The sequence below is a fragment of the Aquila chrysaetos genome, chromosome 9 (genome assembly GCF_900496995.4).
Source record: "Aquila chrysaetos chrysaetos chromosome 9, bAquChr1.4, whole genome shotgun sequence".
NCBI lineage: Eukaryota > Metazoa > Chordata > Aves > Accipitriformes > Accipitridae > Aquila > Aquila chrysaetos.
In genome coordinates, this window is record NC_044012.1 from 31,319,404 (window position 1) to 31,341,136 (window position 21,733).

General features: G+C 43.2%; 3 protein-coding genes across 18 annotated transcripts in view; 2 read left to right on the top strand and 1 right to left on the bottom strand.

Annotated features, from left to right (window-relative positions):
- Nucleotides 1-9,043, top strand: part of CLIP1 (CAP-Gly domain containing linker protein 1) — a 73,348-nt gene extending 64,305 nt beyond the window's left edge. For 8 of the 14 annotated variants that reach the window (XM_030023825.2, XM_030023838.2, XM_030023835.2 and 5 more), the window contains 7 exons: nucleotides 1,877-1,897; nucleotides 4,798-4,915; nucleotides 5,192-5,351; nucleotides 6,133-6,182; nucleotides 7,021-7,026; nucleotides 7,601-7,725; nucleotides 8,438-9,043. In XM_030023825.2, coding sequence (XP_029879685.1) covers nucleotides 1,877-1,897; nucleotides 4,798-4,915; nucleotides 5,192-5,351; nucleotides 6,133-6,182; nucleotides 7,021-7,026; nucleotides 7,601-7,725; nucleotides 8,438-8,660 — 703 coding nt within the window. In that variant the 3' untranslated portion in view covers nucleotides 8,661-9,043. The remainder of the gene's footprint in view (nucleotides 1-1,876; nucleotides 1,898-4,797; nucleotides 4,916-5,191; nucleotides 5,352-6,132; nucleotides 6,183-7,020; nucleotides 7,027-7,600; nucleotides 7,726-8,437) is intronic. The other 6 variants (XM_041126210.1, XM_030023831.2, XM_030023834.2 and 3 more) reach the window with 3 other exon arrangements.
- Nucleotides 1-21,733, bottom strand: part of B3GNT4 (UDP-GlcNAc:betaGal beta-1,3-N-acetylglucosaminyltransferase 4) — a 38,375-nt gene that overhangs the window by 4,476 nt on the left and 12,166 nt on the right. The window contains exon 3 of the mRNA XM_041126213.1: nucleotides 2,403-2,487. The gene's annotated coding sequence lies outside the window, so the exon portion shown is untranslated. The remainder of the gene's footprint in view (nucleotides 1-2,402; nucleotides 2,488-21,733) is intronic.
- Nucleotides 9,778-19,915, top strand: VPS33A (VPS33A core subunit of CORVET and HOPS complexes). Of its 3 annotated transcripts, XM_030023841.2 has the most exons (13): nucleotides 9,778-9,916; nucleotides 9,992-10,057; nucleotides 10,161-10,288; nucleotides 10,846-11,035; nucleotides 11,871-11,987; nucleotides 12,702-12,876; nucleotides 13,597-13,790; nucleotides 15,566-15,692; nucleotides 15,874-15,941; nucleotides 16,529-16,666; nucleotides 17,055-17,192; nucleotides 17,354-17,522; nucleotides 18,096-19,915. In XM_030023841.2, exons 1-13 carry the CDS (start codon nucleotides 9,815-9,817, stop codon nucleotides 18,287-18,289), a joined length of 1,806 nt encoding a protein of 601 aa, XP_029879701.1. In that variant the 5' UTR covers nucleotides 9,778-9,814; the 3' UTR covers nucleotides 18,290-19,915. The 3 variants fall into 3 exon arrangements, 1 of the variants encoding a protein (XP_029879701.1); XR_005933220.1 differs by lacking the exon at nucleotides 18,096-19,915 and having other exon boundaries at nucleotides 17,038-17,192; nucleotides 17,354-17,512; XR_005933221.1 differs by lacking the exons at nucleotides 15,874-15,941; nucleotides 16,529-16,666; nucleotides 17,055-17,192; nucleotides 17,354-17,522; nucleotides 18,096-19,915 and adding an exon at nucleotides 14,942-15,060 and having other exon boundaries at nucleotides 15,566-15,653.

The window sequence follows — 21,733 nt, forward strand, 5'->3', positions numbered from 1 at the left end:
AGCTAATAATTGGCTAAGTGCCACAATGTCTTTAGGAAGATGTGGGCTTTTCAAAAATAGTTATATAAATCCTTAGAAAAAGACACAGCTCTCCATGACATCAAGCATGTTCCAGGAAAAACAAACCAACCCCTGTTAAACTTCCTGAATTTATAATGGTTGCAACAAAGAACAGTGAGTGGCACTTTGGTATTCATGCACATCCTTCGCTACTCAGTATTATACACTGATCCCTTTTTTATTCCCTAATAATCTGGTTTTTGAGAGGTGGGTCGTACTCTGTTATATCTCACAGTCTTCTAAAAGACAGCAGGCACGCAGGGTATTACACAAGCTAAAGCTTCCTCAGAGAATGTAAGAGTTTGATCAGTTGTTGTACAGAGAGGCAAGCGAACAGCTGAACGTCCAGCTTTAACCAACCTTATGAACTGTATCACTCAGCCTTTACCTGCATAGAATAGCATAAGTGTAAGTTACTTTTTAAAGATGAGGTGAAGGAGAAGATAAAGAGAGAAATCTTTAGCTGGTGTAAAGACCATTCAACATCCATAATAATTAGTATGTTTACACCAACTGAGGATCATCTCCAGCATATTTGATGGGGAGGAAGGGAGGGAAAAGGAGGGTATTAGTGCTGCAGACAGCTTAGAATGCTGTTTATAGCCTGTTATTTAACATGTTTTAAAACATGTATTTTAAATAGTGTAAGTCCTGAAAGTTACTTGAGGAAAGGAAGGAGGGAGTGGGGACCCAAGATCCATTCAGTACTTTCCAGCAGTTCTATTTCATAGCATACATTTTAAAAGACAAATTCTTTAGTAAGCTATAAAAAGAAAGGTGTGTGGCTCTGAGTTTTCCTTCTGTTTTTATGCTGTGTGAGCTGCCTGAAATAATCTAGATAATTATGAAATCATTAAAGTGAATTTTAAGATTACTTTACCTTCAGTTGGTTACACTGAGCTGCCCAAGTTTGTGACTGGCTTAATGATGTTCTTCAACAGTGTTGAATAAACTCCAATAGAAAGGATAAAACAAGTAACAGAAACGGTCAGCCTCACTGAAGCAGACTGCAGGCCACTAGGGGTCAAAATACACCAGCATATGACATTATTTGCTAACAAAACAGGCTGATTGAAGAACTAATTAAATAAAAGAGAGTCTCTCTAAATTCCCATTAAATAAGAGTCTCTCTAAATTCCCAAATTCCACTGAAGTTGGTGATGAGATGAGCAATGATTTCTTCTTTTTGTCTTAAGAACTTGAGATACTGAAAAAGAGACATCTTTTTGTTTCAATTAGGTCAAATCTCTAGAAGCCGTTTTCTCACCTTCCTTTCACCCACAGGAATTCTATTCCTCTATTTTAGCAACTCCCTCTATGAAATAGTCCAGCTAGGAGTGACAGGAGTTTGATATTTATGAATCTAAGGGGGTTCTATGTTACTTCAGCTCATTAGGTTCGTTGTGGGTTGCTAACTGTCTTACTGTCTTTAAGCTTGCGCTATTTATCAATACTCATTTCATTCCTCTCTCTTCCCTTTCCTACCCTTGCTTCCTTTGCTATATCTGTGTGTCTTTAATGGTAAGACTCAAGAAAGTCTATCCACGTTACAATAAATAATTCTTTTTTTTTTTTTTTTTTTTTTTTAAGTAAAGTTGTTGTACATATTTTGGCTGCCTTTGTCCCTTGGTGTCTTGCTTTTGTTTTGTAAAATACTCAGCTATATATATATATACACACATATATATGAAAAAAAAGTCTATATTTTTTACCAAAACAGAAAAGCACCTTGGTGCAAATTTAGTTCTTCCTTACAGTATTTTGCATTTCTACTCCATGTTTCTAACGTGGTTCTTGTTATCTTGCATTTTTAAAGCTTGCCCAGTAACAGTTTAAGGTATTTGCTTCATTCTTAGAATTTCTTATTTTTGTAGTAAGGGAAGAATCTGGGTGATTTTTTTAGTGTTAAAACAAAACAAAAACCTCTCTCCCCCATGACTTCCACACACTGCTCAAAACATGGTTTAACCTCCTCAAGAATGTGAAATCTTAAAATGGTGTGTGAAATGACAAAGTCTTTTTTGTTGTTTTTCTTTAATCCCTGCTGGCAAGCAGATATTTTAGACTTGAATTGGCAGGGGAAAAGTCTAAGTTCACGGAATCTATTTTCTTTTTTTTTTTTTTTTCCCCTGATAAAATTAATAGTTTCCACAAGATTTTTCTTGCAAGTTATCACTATGTAGTTATTTCACATTCAACATATGCTTCTTACGTTTACTATCTCTCATATGAATCATACCACAAACGATACTGAAGCTGAGAGCATCAGTGGGGTAGATTCTCAGCTGATGCTGGAAGTGAACTGTGATCCACACTTACATATAAGTAGTAGTGACATATACCTACTATATTTGTAGGTTTTCCAGTTTCAGCATTTTAGAGGGCCTCCAACTGGAGCTGTAAAGCATGGTTCCTGGAGAGACTGCCCTGTAAAAGGAAAAAAAACAATGCTACAGTACAGGGACCTTTTTCCCCCTCTTGCTTTCTCTCCTCTTATCTTGTTTCTCTCCCCTTGTGTTATAGAATTCTAGACTCCTATATTGAATTTGTAAATATATATTTACGTGCTTACACTCTTTGCCTTTTTCAACCACCTAAATGCTTGTGGTGGTTGAAACAAAGTCCAATAAATGGCCAGTTAACCATATTTGTACAAAAAGCATATGTTTTGTCTTGATCTCGGAGATGAAGATCTGACCACAAAGTGGAAATACTGGCTAAATAACAAGCTCTTGAGCATGAGATGATGAGTCACTGGGGTTTCCATCTGCCCTTCTACAGCTGTGTATATAGCAAAGGGAAGCCCAGGTGAAGGCTCAGGTACAGCAGAGCTTGTGAGCAGCAACTTTCAGATGTACTTTCCAGTAAATACTGGATTTGCAGCTCTGTGGATTGGAGAGGACGGCTGGGCTCTGTGAGCAGCGTCCCATGCATGGGTGGCACATTTCTTTCCCGCACCACCACCCTATGCTTTTGATCCAATTCAGCAAAGCATTTAAAAAAGATGGGTTAGGCAAGAGCATGTGTGTAATCTTGCTGAAGAACACAGAGATTGCTGTCACGCTTTTAGTGCTTTGCTGAATCAGGGTTGGTGAGGAGATCTATTAAATGCTGTTGCCCTTTTGGTTTTTATTAACAGGAGTATAACTTGTATTTGAAGGCAAGATCGTGCAGTCTGCAATTTGTTGTGTTTCTGCTTATATTAATTTTCTCATTGTAAAAATATACCAAAACCAAAACCAACCTTTTTGTTCATTTGTTAGCTGCATCAGCTTCTCTAAACCCCAGATTCTCCACTTGCTGCTTCCATTCCCAAGTATAATCTTAACAATGAAAGAATTGCATTAATTGTGCTCTCATTGTTGAGTTTCCTGTTTATCTTGAGTCAGTGAAATTTATTGTATTTCATGGTCTGGGTATCATGGCTCTCACTAACTGTAGATACTGTGGATATGAAAACTTTCCCATTTGAACTTAATAGCTATTCCCTACCTACTGAGCATTGTCACACAAGGACACGTTCTGCTCTTGATCCCTTGAACAGTCCTAAGAGAGTGTAGTTTTGTCTAGGTACTTCAATGAAATCGTTGTGTCATTTGGTATCTTTGAAGTATTGGTTATGCCGTGCTTTTTGTGTAGTGGGTACGCATTCAGGTAGCCTAGTTTGTCTTCAGTCCTCTCAGCTATTAAGAAGACAAGCAGCGCACTGCTGTGGCAGTGAGACTGGCGTCATCTAAACCGAGATGTATGGAATTGCATAGGAAACTGGCTACACCTGCAGAAGCTCGGGGAATTGACAGCTAGCTGCTGGGCACTGCTTGGTGCTCTGAAAAGCAAGTTTCTCTTCTAGATAAGTAAACACAGATTTTGGAGTAACAATATTTTTTAAAATTTTTTTTTAAACAAAAAAACCCTTTCAGCTTGTAAGGAACTTTTGTAGCAATAGTCCTCACATCAGAGGATAATTACTCATCTGTGTGTATTGTGTGACCTATCAGGAAGACTTGTTAGCATCAGTTTGAGGATGTCGTAGCTATGATGCCTTAAGATCACTGTCAGGACAGGATTTGTAGGCAGAAGTCATGTCTCTTATTAGATCAGCTGAAAAGGTTGGGAAAACTGGACATACATACACAGAAGATGGGTTTGTGCTGCTCTGGAGGATTTCTTTTTAACCCTTCTTCCATGAAGGAAAACAAATCACACATGACTTTCTGCTGAAACAGTAGTTGTTGAAAGCCCAGAAACTCTCAAAGTACGTGTTTCAGGAAATAATGATGTCACTGAAATTAGTGAGGACCAGCTGATATTTCCAGCATCATCAATGCTTTGCATGACAACTTGTACGATGAGCTTTGCATGTATGTTTTGTTGCTTGTTAATAATTTTCAAGAAGTAACAAAACTCTGAAGTTAGGTTTTGTGGAACATTGTGCAACATGTTTGTTTATCCTGTATCTCCCCAGTCTATTAACTTGCTTCTTTAAATTCAAATGGATACGATGATATGCAGATTCTGCAATGTACTACCTAGGTAAAGTTTTTGCTTTGTTTCCACAGTTGTAACATCTGAAATGTTTACACATATATAAAATCTTAGTCAAGTACAGAACTGAAATTTGCTTTTTAAGAACCACTCCTTAGAGTAGTCTAATACTTTAAATTAATTAAACTTCTTTAGGCGACTACAGTAACCTATTCTTTAGATGATTTCTGGATGTATTTGGTTTTCTTTTAGAGAATCAACATTAAAAAAAGAAATTGATGAAGAGAGAGCATCTTTACAAAAATCCATCAGTGCTACTAGTGCCTTGATCACACAAAAAGATGAGGAACTGGAAAAACTCAGAAATGAGGTAAATGAGGAACAGTGGGATGCTTCTAATTTTGGATCAAGTTATGGCTAGAAGCATATGGCTTTGTATGCTTGATACTGAAGAGTTGGCTAATACTTTTTCTTTATTAATTCAGCATAGTTAAGCCTTAGAATTAAATCTTTAGGTATCTGTGCCTACTTAGGTGACTTCTAGCGCATATTTTTGGTGGCTATTTAGCCCTTACTACTAAGGATGTTGCCTTGGTGCTCTGACTTCACTCTGGAAGGCTTAAGCATTCTCAAATAATTCTTACAGATCACAGTGCTCCGTGGAGAAAATGCTTCTGCAAAAACCTTGCAGTCAGTGGTTAAGTCACTGGAGTCTGATAAATTGAAACTTGAGGAAAAGGTGAAGAACTTGGAGCAAAAACTCAAGGAAAACAACGAACAGCCTTTAACTGTAACTAGCTCCTCAGGTAAAAAGAGAGAGCCTCTTTACTGTCTCTCTGCCTTCATTTTTAGTCTTGTAGGTTTTTGCAACTGTTAACCAGATAGTTAAAAGGAGGCTTAACTAATTGAACCTCCTGAGAAATGTGACTTTCCTGTTGTAGGACACATATAAGACTTGAATTAAGGAAGAAATTCTGACCAGCTGCAAAATGTGAAAGCTACCAACATTGCCAGTTAACCCCATTTACACCAGGGTGGGGGGCAATTTGACTTGAAATGAAATGTGCATAAGCCATAAAACTTTATCCTGTTCATGGGGTGGCTTCTGTGCAAGAGCCTCTCTTAGACTGATGTAGTTTTTCCTTGCTATAGCTGCAAAGTAAGGAATGTGTAGGCATCGTAATAAAACCACCTACCTGTGCTAAGCACAGGACTGGGAATTCCACATTTTAGACACTCGTGCTTACCTTATGCTGAGCTTCTTCAGTTTCGTACCACTACAGTCTCGTCTCTCAACAGAGGAGCATTCCTTTGCAGATCTGTGAACTTCAGCTGTCACCTATACGTACATTTTTTGTATTTTAATAAGTAACATGCAGTATTGAATATGCTTCTGTAATGCAGTGGTCAGAAAAATTCCCCAAAGAAGTCACCCTTACCAAAGCTTATACTGAGTGATTAGAAAGCAGTGAGAATAAGATGTTTTGGAGACTGTTTATTTCAGTCTCTGACTAAGCTGTTGTGTGTTTCATAATTTAGATTACTGGATACTTATACCTTGTTTGTTTTTGGTTTTTTTCTTTAAAGATGACATTGCTGCTAATCTACTTCAAGATGAAATTGCAAAAGAGAAGCAGGTATTTGATCTGAAACATCAGCATGCTAAAACAGCAGCGTGTCTGTAGGCAGAGTGAAATATTTTTCCAGAGACTGTTCCTAATCAGATTTTGTACATCAGAATTATAATGGGCAGATTTATCTTGTAGCCTTCTGCTTCTGAAGGAAAATATTAATGACAGTAAATATTAAGAATCAAGTGATAAGTGATACTGGAGAAATAGTTCAGGTTATTGGAACATGAGGAAGCAAGCAGGAAAGCAGAGATGGCAAGTTTTGACCTGCAGCCTGTTGGTGAGGTACAGCCTAGCAGAGCAGACTCGTAAACTGCTCCTTTGGCATTCTTTCCAGAGGTTTCTTGGATGTGAACAAGGAATAAGGTGTGGCCCACCTGAATCTGTGGTGCTTGCCGTCTTGGAGAAATGGGCTACCTGAGCTCCGTGCTACTTCTAAGCTTCTGCAGTTGAACATGTTGATCCTTGCTGCTTCTTAACTGCAGAACTTTACTTGGAATGAGGGTTGGCAGCAATAGAGCACGGAAGTTGCTCAGTTAGCATGTGCTTGGTAACAGGAGAAATGTGTATCAAAGAGTACGATAATCATAATGAACGTGTGAAGCACTGCCGTGCAACAGGCAGCCTGTGACAACAAACGCCTAGGAAACACAGTTAGACTAGAAGCACCTTCTGCTCATTATAAAAGTCCTTGTTAGATCACTATGTCAGTCACACTGATTAAAAAATGTCCTTCCTAGTCTGTGCAGAGATCAGAAGTAGTGTAATTAACATACATCAATATTTTTCTGTTTTTCTGCCTCCTTGAATTCACCTGCTGATGGCAACCCTTCCTTCCAATCAGCACGAGGTTTGTTCCACTTCTTGGGTTCCTTTATTTTATTCACTATGTTAATTTGCCAAGCATGACTTGATTACATTCAGCAGTGCTGCTGCAGTGCTGGTCTACTGATCTCTGTGGCTCTGGCTTCGGGAGATGCCGACAGGTGTGCTGCACTGTCCCACTGCCCTGCCAGGACAGCTCTGAGAGTATCCCCTAGAGCTGCCAGTTCCAAGGAACAGAGACGCTGTTCTGATCAGAATTACATAACGGGATTTATGTTCAAAATGTAACATTAGAAGATCTGTTGGTGGTGGGTTGAGACCCACCGATGTCCCAGAGGTTTTGGCTGGGCAGAACTACCTAGCTCCCTGGACAGAAATCACACTGAGGGTCTCAGAGGTCCTTTGGTCTTTGAGGATCCTAGGTCCTTCCTATCCCTCGTTCTCTCAGTGTCCATGGGTGCTCTCTGTAATACAACGATCCAGTCGTAAGAGTTAATGCAGATCTGCACGTGTCAGTTTGAGGGTTATTCCTTGGTTGCTCACTTTCTCTGAAGTGCAGTCCTCAACCTGCTGACTGTCCTTGTTCTTGACTATCATAGATTGACTTCCTGAATTCAGTGATAGTAGATCTGCAAAGGAGAAACGAAGAATTGAACTTGAAAATACAAAGAATGTGTGAAGCAGCCCTCAATGGCAATGAAGAGGAGATCAATAACTATGACAGGTATAAATCCTAAAGGAAAACCTTGGCTTGTGTTTCGGGAACTGTTGGCAGCAGGCAGTTCTGTCAGCTGCACAATGCACCAGCGTGATCTCAGCTGTTAGGAAGGACAAACATAGCTTTCTTGTGAATTTAGAGTGAATGAATCCAGCCTTCTTCTTAGGTCCATTACTATGGTGTGTCTGGTGGTGCAAAATGATCCTCTGTAGTTATCGATCACAAACACTGATGTATCGCAACATATTTGTTGTCAGTCTTGGTTGAGTTTGGCCCTTCCCGAGTTAAGTAGATGAGTCTTTGCTCTCAAGAGGCTGGTAGCTGCATCGCGATGGGGAGATCCAGTCCAGAGAAATAGAACTAAAACCTGTTTGATATGTTGTGACTTCAGATCTCTTCTCTAAAGAGAAAAGAGAAACGAGTTTCCATGTGTTTCTTTTTTAAATAATGTCTGTATTTGTACAAATATTCACACAACAGAGCAGTTTGTTTAGTAAATATTACAGTGTAAGGGATTATGGGGTACTGCAAGGTAGTCGAGATGTCAGAAGATCTTCAGAAGGGGTTTTGTAATTTATTTTTTTGTTGTTGACCACCGTGGTGTTTCTTGAGTCTCAATAATTACGGGACAGCTTATCATGCAGGGCAGGGAAGCAGGGCTTTCTCCTTTATGGAGGAGAAGTACCCTGCTTCACTTGGGCTGGTGCTGATCTTGCAGTGAGGAAGAAAGCTTGTCAAAGAAGAAACCTCGTCTCTTCTGCGATATCTGCGGCTGCTTTGATCTCCACGACACTGAAGACTGTCCGACTCAGGCACAGATGCTGGAGGAGCCGCCCCACTCGGCTTACCATGGCAGCAGGAGAGAAGAACGCCCCTATTGCGATACCTGTGAGATGTTCGGGCACTGGACGGCTGACTGCAATGACGATGAGACCTTCTAATGCAACACATGGCCGGGAGGATGGACTGTCTGTGCACCCGAATTGGACGATTTACACCACCAGCATTTGTGTGTGCTGAATGTCAGGAAAAGGGACAGCGTTTCTTGACTCCCTCTCTCTAATTCCCCTTGCCCATCCACTCCAGAATCAGTAAATTGATAAATATTTTGCTCCTCCACTAATAAATACCCTATCTCCCTTTAATAAACTTAAGTGAAATATAAATGAATGATTTAACAAATGACTTCATGCTATTTCTTCCCAGGTTCTGGGTTTGTCCCCACTCTTAACAAGAAATGCCCCTGTGCTGTGGCATCTGTTGATGGGAAAAGCTATATAGGAACGAAGCACTAGAGTTATATTAAAGCTTATTTAAATACCTTAAAATTATGCTGTTAATTTTCATATTTGCACTAAACCATTTTAAGGCTGAATTTGTACATTTAGATTTTTAAGCTTTTTTTTGACACTGGACTGGGTTGAGAAATATTTCATCTTTATTTTCATTTACTCATTTGATTGTGATATCGCTCAGTGAACGTGAGCTCTGGGTTGCAGTTTGACAACAGTGTGAAACATGAAATCTTGAAGCAGGTAAGAAACGGAGCTGCTGGGGGGGTTTTTTAGAAATCCATCTGCTGTGCACACCTAAGTTTCTGGAACATCCTTTTTTTTTGGTTTGCATTCTTTCAGCTTCTATATAGTGTGTGTGGTGTGTGTGTGTATATATGCATATATATATTAAAGTTATATTTTGGAAAAAAAAAAAGATGTGTTTTCTTTTCTACCTTTCCCTTCGGTTAGGACTATGGCGCGCTCTGTGTGGGGACAAACATCCCCTGTGGCTGCGCTGTCAGTAAACAGAAAGAAAAAGGTTACAGCAGCGTTGTGGGCTGTTTTTACTGAGGCTTTACGCGAGCCCTCCCGCAGCATGCGTTCTGTAGCGGCCGACGGACGTTGCTGACCTCAACAAACCGGTGGAAGACGGAGAATTTGTTGCGAAAGAGCGGGGCTTTGGTGCCGGCGCGGTTGGCGTGGCGGCCACCAGGGGGCGCCGTACCGCCGGGCCGCCTGGCCCCGCCTCGGCCGTCACGTGGCGGGCGCCAGCTGACCGCCGGCGTCACGTGAGCAGGGGCGGTGGCGGCGGGAGGGCGATGGCGGCTCACCTGAGCTCGGGGCGCGTCAACCTGACGGCGTTGCGCGAGGCGGGGCGCCGGGAGCTCCGCGAGTTCCTCGACAAGTGCGCGGGCTCCAAGGTGAGCGGGGGGCGGGGGAGGGGAAGGTCAGCTCGCCCGCGCGCCCGGGCCTGACGCCTCCGTCCCGTCCCGCAGGCGATCGTCTGGGACGAGTACCTGACCGGGCCCTTCGGGCTGATCGCGCAGTACTCGCTCCTGAAGGTAAGCGCGGCGGCGGCGGCGGCCGGGCGGCGGGGGTCCCTCGCCTGCCGGGCCTCGTCACCGGAGCTCCCCGCAGTTGGCTAACGGCCTTGCCTCCGCCTAGGAGCATGAGGTGGAAAAGATGTTCACGCTCAAGCCGGGCCGCCTGCCTCAGGCTGACGTCAAGAACATCATCTTCTTCGTCAGGCCCAAGCTAGAGCTGATGGACATCATTACGGACAACGTGCTCAGGTAGAGCCGGTGCTGGCGGCGGGGGGGGGGGGGGGGTGGCTGCGAGGGGTCTCCCCGTGGTTCTTTTCTTGGGCGCCGGCCAAAGGAGGGGACAGGTTTGGCCTGGAAGTGCCGTGCGGTTCCCCAAAATGGGGAACGGCCTGCGGACACTGGAACTGCCGCGCGGGCGCTCTGGGGGCTCGGGTCGGGGTACGAGACACCCTGGGAAGGCAGCGAGGTGGGGGTTCACTTTGGCTGGCAATGCCCAGGGTGCATTCCTTGTTAACAGGATGTACGTTCCTTCTAATTAGCTGGAACGAGTCATGCTTTGGTTGACCCTTTTGAGAACCACAGGAAAACCAAGTCACCGTGCCCTGGTTTCAGACCTGTGGCAGCGGATGCCTACAGCTGGATAAAAAAATATTCTGAAGTGCAAAGCCGGGAATGGAAGATGGTTATAATAACCATATGTGGCATTCCTATTTCCTTTGAATTCAGTGCCCCCAGCTCGCAGTCTGTGCTGGTTGCCTGCGCAGCTGAGTTACCGTTTGCTGTGCTCCTGCCTGTTACTCTTCCAGGGAAGACAGAGGCCGCTCTCCCCAGAGGGACTTCCACATCCTCTTCGTGCCGCGCCGCAGCCTGCTCTGCGAGCAATGGCTGAAGGAGCAGGGCGTGCTGGGGTCCTTCATCCACCGAGAGCAGTACAGCCTGGACTTGATACCCTTCGACGGAGACCTGCTCTCCATGGAGTCTGAGAGCGCATTCAAGGTAAACGCTCCTCTCGACTTCAAGGAAAGACGCCATGTGTTTTTGTGTTGGCTGTTGGGGTTTGGTACAGGGGCTCGCTTGCTCTCGGATGGTTTCTCGGTCACCCGCAGAGCAGGGAAGGGCCTTGCAGAGCACATGTGGCTTGATCCCGAGAGCCGAACTGAGCCCGAACTTCTCTGTGTGTTTTCTGACTAAACGCTGAAGGAACAATCAGTACACCAGGCTGCACCCCATTTCCTCCAGCTTTAACTGCTGGCGTTATTTTCACAGATTCATTCATGAGGCTTAAAATACTTAGTCATTACAAAGAGCCAGCACAGTTTGTGTCAATACATAGAGCCACGCACAGTGGTTAATACTGCATGCTAAGCTGCACTGAGAATTGACAGCTGTCACCTACCAGCTGTGTATCCTGTTTTCTCAGAATGCTGCGTCTGGGGACAGAAAGGTTTGAGAGTTTCTTTGGCCATCTCTGCCTTGTTAAATGTAGCCCAGAGGACGCGTCAGGGCTTGCAGCTGCTTGTCAGCAGCCAGGATGAGGTGGTGTGTGCTCGCATTGGCCTCATTAGAAGGAGAGGCTCTTTGCAGTCACTTTCTGGCTCTTCCTCCTTTCCATCAAACTGGGAGTAGCATGTGGGGTTCAGAAATATTACAGTGTCTGGTTTGATCAAATGATTTGATGTAGTAACAGCAGAGATAAGGTCCACATTTGCCAACAACCATAGTTTTTCCCCAGCCTGTGTCACCTCTGAACTGTTCACATGGACCACATTCTGCTGTGGAAGCAGCTGTGTCGGATCGACACCTTCCATCAGGAACCCTTCTTGTTGTTTAGGAATGTTACCTGGAGAGCGACCAGACAAGTCTGTACCATGCAGCAAAGGGGCTGATGACGCTGCAGGCTCTCTATGGAACCATCCCGCAGATTTTTGGGAAGGGCGAGTGTGCCCGGGTAAGGCAAATGTTGCTGCTGAAAAAAATGTGTCTTGTTCTTTGGAACTGCCTTAAGGAGTGTTTGGTTAAATGCACCCGTGGGTTTTTTTTAATCCAGCCACAGACCCTTCTTATCATATTAGAATTTCAGGATCATGGCCATCAGGTCTTTTTCATCTCTGGCCAAAAGAACAATCTTTGCTATTCCATAAGTCTTCCTGTCAGGATGATTTATCTAATTTTGTATGCTTTTTGCTAAAAGGTGCACTGCCTTCATGTTTTCAGCAGTTCTTTTATCTGTAGAGTTTTAACGCTTAGCCGTTCTGTTGGTATCAGAAGCACTGAATGAAGTGGGAAATGTGTAACCTACTGTTCATGCCTTAGCTTTTTCATCTCTCCCTATAACTCACTTGCCCTTTTTTCTTCTCTCTGATCAATCTATGGTTTATTTGGTACCTTTTGTAACAAGGGATTGGCTTGAGATGAACCCAGTGTTTCAGCCACAGTCACCGTCTTGCTAAGCTGTGGAAAGCAGCAGAGAAGGACTTTTTTTTTTTTCTTTTTTTGGTCTTGTCCTGCCCCCATCTGTCACCCAGTTTGTACTTCTTGCCATTCTCTTCCTTTACACAGGGCTGTGCCCCATACTTGCATGAGCATGTGTTTGTAGGGCCTAGGAGTCCAATCCGTCTATTGTGGCCTGCACCGTAACGAGACCAACATGATGTATTTTCAGCACGTAGCTAATATGATGATCAGGATGAAGCGCGAGTTCCCTGGAAGCCAGAACTCGATATTTCCCGTCTTTGATACCCTCTTGTTGCTGGACCGCAATGTCGATCTGCTGACGCCATTAGCTACACAGTTGACGTATGAAGGGCTGATAGACGAAATCTACGGAATTCAGAACAGTGAGTACTGCTGGGTAAGGGGGAGGTCTCCGGCGTGCTGGCGCAGGTTGCGGTGTGTCAGGTAGGTTTCTGCTTCACTAAATAACTGTGATGTGGGAGCAGCTCACCTGATCTTAGTGTGGGGATGGTTCAGTCCCAAGCTAGAGCCCATCGAGATCAGCTCTCGCTCTCTTTTTGCCTAGGAAGGGGAGCTGAGTACAGTGCATGGTTATTGAATGGGCATATTTTGGATGTTGGCTGGGTGCAGACGCAGTGACACAGAACACATAGTGTGTGAGTAGAAGTGTTAGCGTATGCCTTCACCCTCCAGCCTGGCTGGCTCATGTGCCACACTGAGGGGACAGGAACGGTTTGTGAAAGGCTATTCAGAGCGCTCTCCTGCTCTTCAGGCAGTAGTAAGGAACGCTCCAGAGAGGCATTTATGGGTTTTAATCCCTGCTGCTGTACTGAAGGCTGGCTGGAAGGCTGCCTCCAAACTTTTTTGAAAGCGGGGTAGCTAGCACTTGGGTTCTGATCGCGTATGTTTGTATAGGTCTCTGGGTGAGTACAGGGAGACCCTCCTTAATTAACACATATGCACTGAGTTGTCTGGGCATTTATACTAGCTTTGCTGCTCAGAACTGTTTCCAGTTCAGGGGACGTGTTTCCACAGCCTGCTTGTCTTAACTTCTGGTGGTGAAGTTCCAGTGCTTATTAGGGTTATTTCTCTGCGTTTGGTAGCTTATGTGAAACTGCCTCCTGAGAAGTTTGCCCCAAAGAAGCAGGGTGAGGGTGGAAAAGATCTCCCCACAGAACCCAAGAAGCTCCAGCTGAACTCTGCTGAAGAGCTGTATGCTGAAATCCGAGACAAGAACTTCAATGCTGTGGGGTCAGTGCTGAGCAAGAAAGCCAAGATCATCTCAGCAGCCTTTGAGGTGAGGCCTGCGTCCGACTGTGCGTCCCTCGGGCATTCTTGTCATCAAATAAGTCACAGTCTGCATTCAGCAGGGCCAGGGCTGTGACTGGCAGCTCGAGCTGTTGCCATGGAGTAATCCCCCAGCCAGAGAAAAAATAGGTAGTCTTCAGAAGCCCCTCCAGTCTGTTCCCCTTCCCAGGGATGAGATCAGCTCCACTTTGTTCTGAGTAGGTGTTGGTCAAATCTCCTCTTAAGAATCCTGTAGTAACGCAGATCCTCTCTTCTCTTCTCCCCACACCTCTGTTCTGGGGCTTTTCCTATCCTCACTGTTAAAAGCTTGTCTCAGAGCTAGCCTAAACCACATTTCTGCTGCGTGAGCCCATAGTTTCCATCGTAGGAGTAGCTTTCTTCAGTCTGCAGAACAGTCAGGTGCTGCTTCCCTCTCCAAGAGGCCAAAGGTTAATTTTAGCATACTGATCAATTCCACTTGGTTGCTGTTGTTGCCTGTTAACTGAAAGGTCCTTTTCCCTTTGTATTCATTGAGAAAAGTTTTAAGAAATAAAACTCTAGAATGTACATTCATAGACTATTATGGCTGGCATAAAAAACAATAGGAATGTGAAAAAGACAGTTGTCTTACAGGAGATTTGACCTGTAAATTCATGCTCACGTGTCACCTTAGACAAAGCTGGAGAGTGCTGTGGGGTGTGTTTGTGGTTTTGTTTGAAAGCATCCTGTTGATGATTCATAAAAAACTTGAGATCTGATATCTCTGCTTTCAGACTTCATGGTAATTCTCGAGAGAACTTATTACGCTGTTTGATTGTATTTCCTTGATTTTTTTCTTTGCCTCTTCACTTCTGCCACATTTAAGAGGAGGTAGCAGTAACTTAACTGAAATACTGTGTGCTCAGCCTCATCTCCTAGTAAACATCTATTACTGCAATATTAGTGCTGAAGGTGCTAAAGATGGATTATTCATACTGGTTGTTAAAAAAAAAAAAAGAAATTTAAGAAATTGTCAGAGGTAATAGGTGATAATGAAACAGTAGCATATTGGCAGCAGAGGACTTCTTAAATTGCAGGCTTCATCATTATCGCTCTCCTGCCTGCACTTGCCCATTTAAATCCTTCACATATGAGTCAAATTATTATTATTTTTATTCCAAGTTACAGCAAGAGGCAAGTAGCCCAAATGAAATACAGACCTCTGGACTGCTCTGAGAGCCCAAGTCTGCATTGTGCTTCATAAGATCCTTGCTCAAAACCTGGGACATTGTTACAGCCAGGTACAGTGAATGGCAGGCTTCCACTCACAAGGGACACAGACCCTGCCAACCCAGTTCCTCAGCACCTTTCACTACTGCTTTGAGGGGGAATGTCCCCCATCTCTGACTGCATTTGCCTACAGCTCCATGTTTACTGGCAGCTAGCAAAGTAATTCATCTTTGCATGAAAAAGGTAGTTTTGCTGGTAGAGAAACTGAGGAGTAAATAGTGATGGCTGAAGTCAGACAAAGGTGGAGAAAAGTGATTGGCAACACTGGTATAATGGAGAAAACCAGTCTAGTGATCCTGTTGTATCATGTCCTGCCTCTTCTAATGATCAGAGTGCTGTTACAGGTAATGCTGTGACTTTAGTATAAGCATGTAAAGTCTTTTGTCTAAAAGGTTGCGTATCTCTAACAGTATCTGCTGTTGCAGTGAGTGCAGTAAAAACCTTTTTCATGATAAACTCATCTAGTTGGTGTTATTAATCTGAACAAGACCTAACCTAAGCAACGGAATTCTTTAGGAAAGACATCACGCAAAAACCGTTGGAGAGATTAAGCAGTTTGTCTCACAGTTGCCACACATGCAGGCAGCAAGAAGTTCCCTAGCAAACCACACCTCCATTGCAGAACTCATCAAAGACATCACCAGTGAGTATTTGTTGAATAGTCTGACTAATTTAAATATAGCAAGATGCAAGACAACTTGATGGACATCATTCAGCTTGGCAAAAATTGGTTTTGCTCCATCCAGTGCATCTCTGCTGAAATGTTAAATGTAGAAAATAAGTTGTCACTTGCTATTGTATTGATTTTCATTCTTTTCCCAAAGCATCGGAAGATTTCTTTGATAATTTAACAGTGGAACAAGAGTTCATGTCTGGAATAGACACAGACAAGGTAAGACAATTAGTGACTCCTGTCTTGGAAAAAAACCCAAGGTATTTCTCTGGGGTTTTTTCCATTTGGGTTTTTTGAGAGAGGAAACATCTGGTTTAGATGATGTCTGTCTCCTTCCAGTGTCAAGGTTGTGAGCTCTCACGTGTGTCTCCTTGCACATGTGCAGTTTTTTCCAAGTGATATGCATCGCTGAATGTACTTGGAGACGGTGCTGTACTGTGTGCTTTGCCGGGCTCCCATCACCTACCATTGCCTGTAATGCAGATATATACAGCTGGGGTGCTTTGACTTGTACAGCGGCATTATGTGCTGTGAGGGATCAGTGAAAGATTGAAGACCATTAATCAGAATATTTTCAGTGCATCAAAGTCTAGCTATTGACTGTGGAATTGATATGCTTTAGAAAGACACTAGGTGGAACCACTGCTGGATCACTGTTTTACAGATGGTCTTGAGCTGCCTGGAGAGCAGCTGCACCCACTTTTTTGCTGTTTTGGAGATACTAGACAAAACTAGATCTTTGTTTCCAGGTCTTCTAGATACTTTAACAGGTCTTTAAATAATGGCTTATGTAATTTTTTTAATAGGTTAACAATTATATTGAAGACTGCATAGCTCAAAAACATCCATTAATCAAGATCTTGCGTCTCGTATGCTTGCAATCTGTATGCAATAGTGGACTGAAGCAGAAGGTTCTGGACCATTACAAAAGAGAGATTCTCCAGGTTGGGCTGTAACTTTTGGATTGATAAATTTCTGAGAAAATCCACATCAAGGCCTCAGCTCTACAACGCTTGCATTCTAGACAGACACATCTTATACATGGGTAGTGTTGACTTCCAGTGTGTACAGGTGGAGGGCTGAGGCTTCTCTTTGGGCTGATGGCAGTGACTCAGGAGGTGCTTATATGTGTTTTCCAACATGTAGATACAGAGAGATTTATATCATTGCACTTTTTACTATTATGGTTTAAACACTGTAAATGGGATACACTCTAGAGAGATCTTAACCAAAAAACTTTTTTAAACTAACATCTTTGCGTTTTGTCTTTTTTTTTTTAACACTCTGGTCATGGATTATTGACATGGTATTAAAGTTGAATTCATATTGCAGACTTACGGCTATGAACATATATTGACCTTAAACAACTTAGAAAAGGCTGGACTCCTGAAACCTCAGACAAGTGGTAGGAATAACTACCCAACGATCAGGAAAACCCTGCGCTTATGGATGGATGATGTTAATGAACAGGTAAACAGGCACCTCAGCAGTAAACATTACATCTAACAATACAGAATGAGGTGCAGGAGGAACACCTTCATCTTTTTCTTTTTTTTTAATTATTTCTCTGGTGGTGTTTTGCAGCATGAAGTAGCACGCACCTGCTGCTCACATTGTGCTCTCTCCTGCAGAACCCCAATGATATCTCCTATGTGTACAGTGGCTACGCTCCACTGAGTGTACGCCTGGCACAGCTACTGGCTCGGCCAGGGTGGCGGAGCATAGAGGAGGTTTTAAAGATGCTGCCGGGTCCCCATTTTGAGGAGAGGCAGCAGTTACCTACTGGCCTTCAGAAAAAGCGTAAGTTTTTATTTGTTTTCCCATTTTTTAAAGGGGGGTGCATTTCTGTTAGGCTGGAATGAGGCAAACTGAAATCAGGGTTGGCAGAGTCCAGGCATCTATCTCATCTCCCTGTCCCACTGCAGTATTACATCTACCTAACCCATTTTTGACAGATAGCTTTCTGGCCTCTTTAAAATGTCCAGTCACATATTCAGCCTGCTATTAATGCACAGCACCATGTGTACTGAGAGCTGTACATTCGTTTAACTTCTCATCAGAGTACTAAGATAAACCCTAACCTTACATTGGGATTTTAATAAGTAACATTACTTTACAAAGAAGGTCAGTATCAGTCTCCTAGTATTAAACCTGGGCAGGCAGAAGCACATCCTGTAAAGAGACTCCAGAGCTGGGAGTAAGTAGAGTCTGCATTTCTGGGCCCCAGTCTAGTATTCCGCCCAATAGGTTTCTCCTCTAATTCAGCTGCTATCTTTATTTTAGTTTCAGGTCATCTTGAGTTTGACTGATGGATAGGAGATGTAAAAAAATAAACAAACTTAAGACAACCTGTAAATTTCTCTGAATACACAGGTCAACACGGTGAGAACCGAGTCACTCTGGTGTTCTTCCTGGGAGGTGTAACATACGCAGAAATTGCTGCACTGAGATTTCTGTCCCAAATGGAAGATGGAGGCACAGAGTACGTCATTGCCACTACAAAACTGATCAATGGAACAAGTTGGATCAAATCCTTGATGGAAAAACTGGAGCCTGCCCCTTTCTAGAGTCTGTGGCGAGAGACAGTAAAAGTGAGAGGCCCTGTGTGATGCAGGCACGTCAGCTTCTGGTCTTCTGGCATGGATGCTTGACCGTCAGAGAAACACGACAGTTTTCCTGAGACCAGCTCATGATGTGGTTACCCTCACCCCTCTCTGCACTTGCATTCCTACTGTTTGTGGAAGTTCCTAGTAGACAAGCAGTGCTGAAAGGCACTAACAATGAAACAAACAACGGGAGAAAGAGAGATTCCTGCTCATGGTCTGAATTGGCAAACAAGCATTGGGGGAGCAGAGATTTGCCCTGATCCTTCTATTTGGCAAATTGCTTCTTTTTGTTCCTTCAGTTTAATTTTAGTGGGAGATGCGATTACTTCTTTTTACCTTCCTAAGGTGCTGAGGAGGCAGGATGTTTTCTGTTCCTGATTTCATACCAATATTCCCAGTCTGTCTTTCTCTCTCTGGTGCCAGATCTATTCCATCGATGCACTGGATCTGTTTCTGTCAGAGATCTGTACTCAGCTGTACCTAGGGTTCAGTTTCCTGCTCATCTTTCTGATGAAGCCAGGGAACTTGTGGTTCCCCCAGCTTCAGCACATTCCCGTCAACAGGCAGCAGCAAGGGCCAGGCCACAATAGCTAAGTTTTCTCACATCCTTGGAAGCTGATTGTACAATGGAAAAAGAACTGCTGTAAAGGGGAAACAGTAACTTTTTTACTGCATAGGTTTAGAAACTTCATGGCTCTCAGGCATCCAGAATAATGCACGTGCAGGACCTGCTTAGCCTGTGCTGTACTGTAACAATATGTTATGGTTAGTTGCCTGTAGGAGATGCTCAAGTCCACTGTCCTGCACACTTTGGCCAAGGCATTCATTGGGTTTCCTGCAGCAACAGCTAAACCTTGAACTATCCACATGCATGTCAACAGCACTGACTATGAATACAACCAACCGCACCCAAGTTACAAGGGAGCTCCTTGAGCCTTTTACTTCAGTTGCCCTCTGAAGGGATCAGTGTGAGGTGCCTTGTTTGTGCTGGGTACACCCACCTGACTCTGGAAGGCAACTCCAGAGTATGAATGACATCAGTGTCAAGAGCTTATGTTTCAAGACACACAAACATTCCCTGCATGGGACTCAGGCCAAAAATAGGTACGTCAGTGACCCAGTAAACAGCAGGTTTAAAACAGACACTTTTTTCACCCCCTCTGTTCAGTTTATAAATTGTGGTACTTGCTGCCATGAGCTGTTGTAGAGCTCAACATTTTAAGATGGAATTTTCCATGGTCTTGGTGGCTGGGCCCTTGGTGGTATTGAGCCAGCATGTACAAGAGGCATCTTCTGGCTCTGGAAGACTCAGCCTTGCTAATTGCTAGAGGCTGGGAAGGCAGACCAGGGGTCTTTGCTTACACCCATGCAGCTGCCCACTGCCAAAGCCTGTGCTGCTGCGCCTCAGCCCTTTCCCTGGTCACTGTCACTACTCAAATGCTTCAACAGCAACCACTGGGGATTCTGTTTCACCCGGCACTTCACTCTTAAAAATGACTAAAACAAAAGCCACCCCACACCTTAAATCACTCTCTTAGCAAACATTTCTGCTCTTAGTTATCCTGCGTAATGCATAATATGTTCCCCCCCCAAAAAGGCCTTAATTTTTCCAAATTGTTACAGTTATGACTGTGGGTTTCAATCTATTGTTTTGTTTTGTAAGAAGGAGTTCTGCCAAATCAGCTCCTTCACAGAGCCCCTCTGTCCATTTAACTCCAGCTGGCTTATTAGAGTAAAACAAAAATGTATTTGATCTTTTTTTGAAAGTGTTTGCTCACTCTCTCTCTCTGGAATACAAAAATAAATAAAATAAAACCCTGCACTGTGGTAGCTGTATCCTTCTCCCCCTGCCCTAGGATAACTGAGTTACTTAAGTTGAAACTACTTTTCTAACATCTGGATGTTTTTTCTTTAAGCTTCTGCATTAATTACATTCTGTTCTACCACTTAACATACTGCATCAGAAATATCTATGGGATTTCTTGACTTTTAAAGAAAAACATATTTTTAATCATTTGAAACTTTTTACTTCAGGTGGGTAGGCAACTTGCAGACTTGTCTTACAGAAACAAAACATGCTGCAACTTTGACAATTCAAGGAGCAAATGTGGATTGCCTTGCTCTGCATTAGTTCCACAGTTCCACTGTAAAAAGTAGGTAATTTCACAGTATTTAAAAAGAAAATCGAAGTAGCTTTGGATCAAAAACTAGACATTACTGTGCAGAAAAAAACAAGAAACAATGTGATTCAGTGCAATCCTTACAGAGTGTCCTTGGCTTGGCCTTGAGGGTCTTTGTACTATCACAATTTCCAGTTGTGTTTTTTTTTTTTTTTAAATCTTAAAAATTGAACTAATTGCAAGGAAATTAATAGCACTGATTGGGCTAGTTTGTGACCTGAGCTCATGACATGTAAAAGCTACACCACAAGTGCATAAAGGAAAACACACAAAGCACAAATTCAACAGCTTGCTTACCTTTCACTTGGCCCAGCAGATGTGTTTGTTAGTAACACTAGAGGCAAAACCTACTTGGAAAACAGTTTATGCCGGACACTTGGTAAACTCAAATTTTAATCAACAACACTGCTGCATATTTTTCTGCAGACTGTAGCCTGCACCACCACCAAGCTAGTGCTGTGTGGACACTCAAACTAGACAAAGTCTCTTCCTGGAACTATTCAACAACAGCAAAAAATAAAAGCCATCTTGACGTTGATCGATTCTCTGGAGGAGCAATTACTACTTAACAGGCTTCCTGAGCAGCTTGATTATGTTCTGCTTCTGTCTAAGGCCTTGCTGACCATGCGGGTAATAATTTGATAACAAGAGAGCCTAATTAAATTAAGGGGCCATTTTCTACATCATAATATCTTTGTAGGTAAGAGATTTGATTTGCAGTACATACTCTTCCTTCTCTCTGCTGTCTGCATTTGTCTGGTTTACAAGCAAAAAAAGAAAACATTACCCAACCTCCACCCCAAAAGACTTTCACTTTTCATGTAACATTATCGGAAAGCAGTTTTGCTAAAAATAAACATATAGCTTACCTCCCTCCTCCCCCCGTGCTGCAAAAGAGTTGTAGCGCTCGCTCTCTAAAAGGTAGGGATGACTTCTTAGGTGTGCAAGGCTGAAGCTAGTGAGCAGTGAACTAGTGACAGTGCAGCAAGTATTAGGCTGTCTTCAGCACTCGCTCTCTTTTGATAAAAAAAGGCCAACTCAGCCCACACAGTTCCACCCTGTAATGTGCTGCTGCTCTGGGACGATCCCCAGCCATATGTGAGCATCCTCCTCCCCGAGTGGCCCACAGAAGCACAGGGGGCTCAGAGAATGGAGCAAGAGGCACAACAGCCTTCCAGCTAACTGCAGAATCAAAACTGTAAGATAGCACTATGCTTTGTTAGAG

Coding starts and splice junctions, on each gene's coding strand:
- VPS33A (XM_030023841.2), top strand. CDS start 9,815: ATGGCGGCTCACCTGAGCTCGGGGCGCGTCAACCTGACGGCGTTGCGC. Junction 10,289..10,845: donor ATTACGGACAACGTGCTCAG/GTAGAGCCGGTG, acceptor TTACTCTTCCAG/GGAAGACAGAGGCCGCTCTC. Junction 11,988..12,701: donor GGAAGGGCGAGTGTGCCCGG/GTAAGGCAAATG, acceptor ATGTATTTTCAG/CACGTAGCTAATATGATGAT.